Source organism: Pelodiscus sinensis, chromosome 11 (assembly GCF_052426305.1).
Source record: "Pelodiscus sinensis isolate ZL-2025 chromosome 11, ASM5242630v1, whole genome shotgun sequence".
Lineage (NCBI taxonomy): Eukaryota > Metazoa > Chordata > Testudines > Trionychidae > Pelodiscus > Pelodiscus sinensis.
The window spans coordinates 17,005,246-17,014,037 of NC_143062.1; the positions used below are offsets into that span (position 1 = coordinate 17,005,246).

At 52.9% G+C, this 8,792-nt stretch overlaps 1 protein-coding gene across 3 annotated transcripts in view; it reads right to left on the minus strand.

Annotated features, from left to right (window-relative positions):
- The window catches only part of CDC42BPG (CDC42 binding protein kinase gamma), a 67,865-nt gene extending 59,925 nt beyond the window's left edge, over positions 1-7,940 (minus strand). For 2 of the 3 annotated variants that reach the window (XM_075939170.2, XM_075939169.2), the window contains exon 1: positions 7,683-7,938. In XM_075939170.2, coding sequence (XP_075795285.2) covers positions 7,683-7,839 — 157 coding nt within the window. In that variant the 5' untranslated portion in view covers positions 7,840-7,938. Of the gene's footprint in view, positions 1-7,682 lie in introns of all 3 variants that reach the window. The other variant, XR_012906514.2, reaches the window with a different exon arrangement.
- Between the last annotated feature and the right edge of the window lie 852 nt (positions 7,941-8,792).

The following is an 8,792-nucleotide window of genomic DNA, read 5'->3' on the forward strand; positions in this document are numbered from 1 at the left end:
GTGTGTTGCCAACACTAGGCATTCAAAACCGCCAGTCAGCCCCCTCCCCCCAAAGCCCCCCCCATGAGATTAATGCTCATGTTTCTTTAAGGTAAAGTCATAATGAATGGTGGGTCTTTCTTGTCACCTGTGGATTTGAGCTTTAAAGGGGCACATTTCCCATCTCACACTATTCCTTCCTCTCCACCCCTCAATCTGCTAAAATTAAGGCATCTCACCATGAGCTGAGGTTTCATGGTGGAATTCAGTGTTTTCCTGAATCCTCAGAGCTGTTCCTGCTGTAACTGGCACACCAGTAGTGCAGCAGCGCCTGGACCCTATGACCAAGAGCCAGCTCTGCTATTGTACCTGGCACAGGGCAGATCTTATGTAGGAGACAGTCCCTGCCCCAATGAGCTCACAGTGTAAAAAGACAAGGGGGTGGGATGAAAAACAGACAGCACTCGGGGAAGGGTCTTGCCCATGGTCACACAGCCGGCCTGTGCAAAACTGGGATGAGAACACACACGTCCTGTCCCCGGGCCATGTTCCTGATCAGGGTTTCCCCTTGGAACATGTGAAGGAAAGACAACGGCTCTGCACCACAATCACGGGATGAAATTCTATGGCCTGTCTTTTCCAGCAGGCCAGATTCTGTAAGATTCTGCCAGCCTTGTCTGTCTTGAGCAGCAGTGAGAATGTTAACAATGCTGACCTCCGCTGTGCCATTGCTGGCTAACAGAGCCAGCAGGCAGGCTCCAGAGCTGTCAGTTCAGGCTTTCTGCCATCTCACGCAGCCATTGCTGCACCAGATCATATTTTCAAAATTTTCTCTGCAAATCTTGGAGATCAGGAGATCTGTCCACTTGTTTAGCTGCCCCTGCAGCTAGGCCCAGTGTGCCCCTGTGGCATAACATTGCCTTTAGGATGCACTTGACTTGTTAAGTCCCATAGCACTCCCCAGAGCTGCATCGGTCCATTCAAAAGTCCCTAACAAGTCCTGTCCTAGCAAGAGCTGTGTGGAATTTTTCTGAGATTCCTCACAAAAATGCTAGTTGGTGAACTTGAAGCATTTCCCAAACACTCTGAGCTCCCCTGCTTGTCAAATCACAGGCAGATTTCTTGCCAGGTTCCCTGTCAGATCACCTCGCAGGCTGCTGGGGAACCACATTTCCAGGTCTGTGGTTCCGGGTCAGCCCCACCACATGGAGTGTCCCAGACTGGGAGAGGGACTGGGGCTTCAAGGCACCCTGCAGTAGAATGGAGAGCATGAGGACAGCGCCTCTAATTGGGGCTCAGTTCTCAGCCCCACTGCAGGAGCTTGGAAACTCTTGCTTTAGCCAGGTCTCTCAGGCTTCCTACTATGAGCATCTTCTGGGGAAGCTGGGTCCCCACACAGCCCAGGGAACCAGTTGGCCTGGCAAGCCAGGAGTCCTGGGGGCCCAGTGACTTGGCAGGGATACTAACCCAGGAGTGGCAATCCCCAGCACCCTCAGCAGCTGCTCACATGATTCAGGTCCCCTTCCTCCAGGTCATTCAGTGGAGAGCTGAGTGAAACTGACAAGAAAGATGTCAGTTTCCACTGAGCACCTGCTGGGGTAGGGATTACATTTTGGAAACACTGTTTTAAAGTCTGACATCTCCTGCAAACCAAAGCCTCTTGCAACCCAGAATCCCCAAATTTCAGTCAGTGCTAGTCCTAGGACAATGGCATTGCAAAGGGGACAGATACACCATTGGGGCAAGATATAAGAGCCTGATGCGGATCTCACTTTCACACCCAAGGGGGGCACAGAGTCATGCCTTCTCCTTTGGAAGCTCTCCCACATGTTTACTTCTGAAAAAAGGACTTAAAAAACAAAGAACACGGAAACAGAATCATCACACACACCCCTTCCCTTCCAATCTTCATTCCAGCAGCATAAATCACTCCCAGCATGGAGAAAACACGTAAGCAGTGGGAGTGGATGCAAACTCATGCAGCACAGAGATTCCTGTTTTCCAGCAAACCAGCTAGCAGGGAGTGGAAGGAGAGAACACAGCACTTTACAATTAGCTAATGAAATATCATGACCCACCCTTTACAGCATCTGAACTATCAGCCTGAGTTTTACAGGAGGGGGCAGACCTGTGAACATTAGTCTGACCCAATCTGAAAAGATCTGAGCGCTGTCTAACCCTGTGCCTAAAGCAGAGCTGGATGTGGTTCAGGAGCCAGATCCAGCCCACCTAACACTTTAATCTGGCCCAGAGACCACACCTGGCAGCTTTCTATTTAAATCCTGCTGCCCATACCACCAAATTTCCAGGCAGCAGGATCCTATTTAAGTGGCTCATGGTTGCGGTGCTACCCTGACAGGGACTGGAGCAGTGAGCCATTTAAATAGCTGCAGCAACCCTAAGTAGCTGCCAGGCAACATGGTAGAGGTGGGCCTGGGAGCCATGACCCCTTTGCTGTGTTTTAATTCAAAGCCTCTGGCCCCAGACAACTCGGGGGGGGGGGGGGGGGGTTAGTCTCCAGCCCTGCCCCTTCTGTGCAGGCCCTGCCCCTTCAGGGGGTGGGGCCAGCCCATGACCAAGTACCAAAATTAATTAGGTGCCCCCCCACTTGAAAGTTATTGCCCAACTCTGACCTAGATCATCATAATTTGGGGACAGGAATACAGTTGTTCTGCACCTAGCACATCTGAGCTTTCGTCTGCAGACTCATAGGCACTCAGGAGCACCGACAGCCTCCACGGGCCCCTGGGCAAGGTTGGATGGGCCCTCTCAACCCTCAGAACTGCCCAAGGCACACACCATGGTGCTTCTGCGATGCTTTAAAGCAGTAGCTGGGAGCCCCCAGCCCCTTTGAATTGCCGGGCCCCAGGGCAATTGCCCCCATTGCCCACCCCATCAGCCAGTCTGTAGGTACGACAGCAATGCAAACAAAACATCCCCAAAGTGGCCAGTAGATTCCAGTGGATTTGAGGACAATGCTGGGAGGCTGCAGGGAGCCAATGTAGGACGACCTTCTCCCAGTGAAGGTCTCCTGATCCCTAACAAAATTAGCTTAAATCCTGAAGCCTGAGGTATGACATCCCGACCAAAGTTCATTAACTGGATAGTTTTGTTAACCATATAACCCAGGATGGACAATAATTTTTTTTTGGGGGGGGGGCACTCCAAGAGTTTGGAAAGTGGTCAAGGCCACACACGGTCAGGGACAGAGGTTGGGTGAAGAAAGGAGCTTTGGGGTAGGGGACTAAGGTGCAGAGAGAGCGTGGGGCTCTGAGAGGGAGTTTGGGTGAAGAAGGAGCAGGAGATTGGGGTGCCAGGTCCAGAAGGGGGTCTGGCACAGGAGGGGATTCTGGCCTGGGGGAAGGGGGTTGGAGGAAGTTGGGGTGCAGCAGGGAGTGGGATACCAGAAGCAGGCTCTGGCTGGAAGCTGCTTAGGTAAGTGCCTCCCAGCCAACAGCCTGGTAGGATCTCAAATAGGCTCCCTGCCTGTCAAAGCTCAAAGCATTTGGCTGTTCCATGTGGCTCTCTGTGCTGCAGGGGCCAGGGATCTTCATGTGCAATCCCAGCTTCAGCACAATCTTTCAACTCCCATTTCCAGCCAATAGAAGCTGAGAGATTGTGCTGGGGCAGAGGCAGCGCAGTAAGCCTCTCCCCTCCCCTCACACAGCGCAGAGAGCCACAGGGAGCAGCCAGATGCTTTGAGCAACATGGAGCTGCTCCACGCTGCAGGGGTGGGCAGCAGGTCAGATTAAAAGGCTCATCAGGCTGGATGAGGCCCATGGACCATATCTTGCCCATCCTAATATAACCCATCCAGTCTCTTTTTGAAGCCTCAGTGACTTCCTGTAGGAGCAAGTCCTATAGTCTAGACGTAGTCTACCCTTTGATCAGTTGTGAGTTTCATAAAATCATAAAAATGTCAGGTTGGAAGGGACCTTGAGAGGGCACCAAGTCCAACCCCAGGACTGAGGCAGGATCAAGTAAATCTCAACCATGCCTGACAGGTGTTTATCCAACCTGTTCTTAGCAGCCTCCAATGAGGAAGATTCCACAGCTTCCCTGTTCCAGAGTTTTAACACCCCTAAGAGTTGCTATGTCTACCATGGCACGTTGTCATTCAGGGATGTGAAGAAACACCCCCCGAAGGACAAAAGTTTTAGTGATGAAAAGCATCCGTGTGGACAACACTTTGCTGAAGGAAGCTGCACTCCTAGTGACAGAGCTTCCACCCCTCTGGGGGTGGCTTTATTTTGTCACCAGGAAAGCTCCTAGTACAGAAGAGCAGCCCCATCGTGCACCTGTTGGCATGGCTGGAGCAGCACGGCTGTGCCATTGTAAGATGTGCAGTGTAGACATAGACATTGATTTCTAATGTTGGATCCGAGATCTCCCTTGCAGCAGTTTAAGCTCATTATTTCTTGTCCTACCTTAGTGGACAACTGAGCAAATACATTAAGGGCTGTTTTTAAAGAGGATGGAGAAGACTTGTCAGGTCCCCACTCAGCCTTTTCTCAAGACTACATGCGCCCAGGTTTTTAACCTTTCCGCACAGGTCAGGTTTTCTAAAGACTTTTTACCATTTTTGTTGCTCTTCTCTGGACTCTGCAGCTTGTCCACGTTTCCTAAAGTGTGGCACCTAGAACTGGACACAGCACTCCAGCTGAGGGCCGCCCCGTGCCAAAGAGAGCAGAACAATTACCTCCCAAGTCTTGCAAACAAGTCCCCTGTTAATGCAACCCAGAATACGAGCTTTTTTGGGGGGGTAAACAACTGCCCCACTCTGTTGGCTCACGTTCATTCCAACCCCCTAGCTCTCTTGAGCAGTGCTAGTCATTTCCCATTGTATAGCCCTGCATCTGATATTTCCTTCTCAACATGTAGTGCTTGTCTGTTTCCTTCAGATTTCACTGTGGCTCCTTGTTGTTGAGCTATGAGGCCAGGAGATCCTGATCGATTTTCTCCCCCCTTTATCATTTCTCAGCCCAGGAGGTTTGTGGCGTAAGAGCAGCCATCCTCCACTGGTGCGAGCAGAACATTACAATGCACCCCATCTACTGGGCTCTACGGCAGGGGTGGGGAACCTTTTTTGGGTCAGGGGCCACTGACCCACAAAAAAAAATCAGTCAGGGGCCACGTACAAGTGAGAAGCAGAAAAACTCCTCCCTCTGGCCCCCGACTGAGAAGAAGAAAGACACTCCCCACATTCACCTTGCTCACCAGAGCCTACGGGGGTCTTAGCCTAGCAAATTGTGTGTGCTCCAGCCCCCAGGATGACAGCAGGGGGGCTGGCACACCAGCACAGGCTCCCCCAATGCTGGGGCAGCCCTGAGCTTTGGGGGCTGGATCCAGGCAAGCTGAGGGCTGCATCCAGCCCCCAGGCGCGAGTTTCCCCACCCCCGTTCTACAGGCTGCAGCTGGTTTTAGGACAGATCCATAGCTAGTGCAAATGAACGTAGCTCTGTGGGCTTCAGAGTTTGGCTGCAGATGGCAGGACACCGAAAGAGACCTCAGGTAATACTGATGCTGTGGCCAACCCTTCACACTTGAAATACAACGACCCTCAGAACCAAAGTGTAGCACTCAGCAGTGTCCCTCCCCATCCCATTGCCTTCTGTGTTTAGACCAGGTTATGGGAAGGGACCCTCCTTTGTAGTCAAAATGGCTTCAAATTGCCATTTAGTTATTTTGGATCTGTCAAACTTGACACACCTTAAAAAGACACCTTCCCGCAAGGCCCCTTTAAAGGACGGCTGCATTCGTATACCCAGAAATCCTTCTGCACTTTGGAAAGCATGAGCCCTCTCATCATTCACTCCACATCTGGATCAGAGGGGCCAAGCTGCTGGGAGGCAACAGGCTAATGCCAAACAAGAAATTGACAAGCTTTTTACAGGCTCTGGTATGAAATGTGTGAATTTCCTTCTGTGGGAGGATGCTGTCCCAGATGCTACAGCCATCCCTGGATGGACTGAAGCTGGGGAGTCTGTGTTTTTAAATAAGAGGCAGCAGGTGGATTTCTGAGTACTTAGAAAAGTTGGCTGCTAAACAGGAGTGTCTCAGTCTGAACTAAAATGGGCCTACCACACACTGACAAGGATAGACTGACTCAGTCAATCAGAGTCAGGTCAGAGGGACCATAGAGCACTGACTCTCACCTCCTATCTAATACAGGTCAGAAAATACCACAGCAGTTACACCTATACTGAGCCCCGCTGCTTGTGCTTTTCTTAGAGATCTGCTCTAGGAATGATTTGGGGTAGCTCTCTGGCTTGTTCTGTACAGGGAGCCTGTCTAAATCATCACACTAGCTCCTTTTGGCCATGGAATCTATGAACCTACATCTGACTAAAGCACCTTCCAGATGGACAGCCAGTCTGGAGTTGGCAGCATCATGCAATGGAAAAAATCCCCTCCCCCTCTTACTTTCAGTGTCTCGGGGAAACATGGAGTCTTTATTTCTAACTTGAATGTTTCTGACTTTAATTTCCAGCCACTGGCTCTTTTCCTCGCATTCTCCACTACATTACAGAGCCCTTACAACCTGCTGTTTCCTCTCTCTGATCAAACCACCTCTCAATCCCTCACTGCCCTCAAAAAGCAGCACCACACATCTGGCTTGAGGATGGCCATGTGGTTAAGGGACTGGAGATCAGAGTTCAATCCCCAGTTCTGCCCCAACCCCTCATCACACCCTGAAGGAGACACTACATCCTCTCTGCCTTGGTTGCCCCCGTGTATACGTGGTTCGCTAGTCAATAGGCATTTCGAGGATAAACGAGCCAGGCCAAGAGACTCTGATACTGGAGGGACAAGAGCCCTGGTAGGCCTGGGTGATACAGGGCAATTGACCAGAATTGCTAGTCCCAAGTGAGAGTGAGCTACTCACAATAACTATTGTGCTTTAAATTCACATGCTACCTTACTCCAGAATGGCTTCCTTGTATTAACAAGCCCCAAACACTTAACAGTGATCCAGATTCAGCCTAACTGCAGGGGGGGAGGGCTGCACGATGTGAATTTGTCAAGTCTGAGGCTAAGTTTCTAGAGGGTCATTTCAGGAGGTCCCTCCACCTCCAATGAGTAAACAAATGCAGCCACCTTCACTCTCCCTGCAGCCCAGGAGGAGGAAAGCAGAGAGCCCTGAAGGAAGCAGCATGTGAGTTTGTGCCACATGCTCATGCCTCTGTTCCCTCCAACTGCCCCATAGTGAACAGGGATAGGTGGCACCCAGAAATGGGCACATTGGACCCCCACTGACAGAGTACAGGGCCTCTCCTGCCTTGCCCATGCCCCAGTGAGATACCCATTATCCAAGGTGGGGACACCCCTAGCCATCCCACAGGGTGAGGGGCCAAACCTGTCCCCTTCCATTATCCTCTCCCCCTTTGCAAGGTGCTGGGCTGCAGTATATCCTGTAATTGCACCCCCTAGGCAGCCCTCACCCCACTGCATGGGGTTGGGGGGCCCTTTCCCCATTGCGTGCTGGGGCAGACCCCTCCTTGCAGTCCCCCCGAATTGCACTGGGCTCGGGGTCTTACAGGGTAGGCTTCTTTCTCTCGCTGCAAGGAGCTAAAAGGGGCAGCCCCACCCATCCCATGGGGCTCTAGGGACGGAACAGGACGCCCCCCTCCTTGCTCCGCCCCCGACCGCACGGAGCTCTGGGGGCAGGACTCCGAGCACTGGAGTGGGGGCAGGAGACTTACCCCACTCCAAGAACTGCTGCACGCTGCGCTCCCGCCGCAGGGGGGCGCCGCTGCACTCCCGGTACAGGCACAGCAGCACGTCCAGCAGCGACTCCAGCCCGGGCCCCTGCAGGAGCTCCCGCAGCCCGGCCAGGCGCCGCTCCACCGGGCTGCACATGCTGCCCCAGTCCGGCCGCTCCAGCCTCGCTGCCTGCCTGCCCTTCCCCACTCCCGCAGGCCGGGCCCCGCCCCTGCCGGCCGGCCCCCAATGGGGAGGGAGCTCCAGACACCTGGGCCAGGTGGGGAAGGGGCGGGGCCAGCTGTGCCAGATGTGCTCTGACAGCTCCCGCCCCCGGGGCTGGGGAGGGAGGGGATGGGAAAAGAGATGAAGGAGAGGGGGAAGTCGGAGACTGATACGGCTGCGGGGGGAGGAAGAGACAGGGAACAGAGGGAGGAATGGCGTGTCTGGGGAGGACAGCAGAGCAAGTTGAGAGGCATGGATAAGAGCTGAAGTACAGCCCCCAGGGAGGTGTGCAGAGGGGGGTGGGGTGGAGTGGACAGAGGGGACACCTGGGGGGAACGGAGAGCCAAATCTGCAAGCAATGGGCAGCTCAGGGAAGGGTAGCTCAAGAGACTGAAGAAGAGATGTGGAGCCAGGATTTGGGGTGAATGGACAGACGGGGAGAGCCACTGGAGGGAGAAGAGAGACAGACGGGGAGAGAGAGATTGAGATTAAAACAGTGAGGGGCAAGCTAGGCAAACGAGCAGGCCACATGAGTGTGGTAACCAGGCCAGGCTCCCGGGCCAGGGTAGTTTTGCTAACTGTGCTTGCCAACCTAGACCCTGTAAGTGCTTGGATGGAACGGTAGCAGTGATTTGATTGGACGCAGTGGGAGCACACACTTCTCCATGTTGCGTGTAGTCAGCATGCACCTCACTTCATGTGGCCTTGCTTTAAGTATGTCACTTCTTCAATAGTGGTAGGAAAAAATGAACCAAAAAAACCCATCTGAAAACCAGTAGAATTTAGTAACTGTGTGCGCACGCGAGCGCACGGCTAAACAGAACATCTCCTGGGCCACACGCAGCCCTCGGGCAGAAGGTTGCCCACTACTGAAATAATGAAAAGAG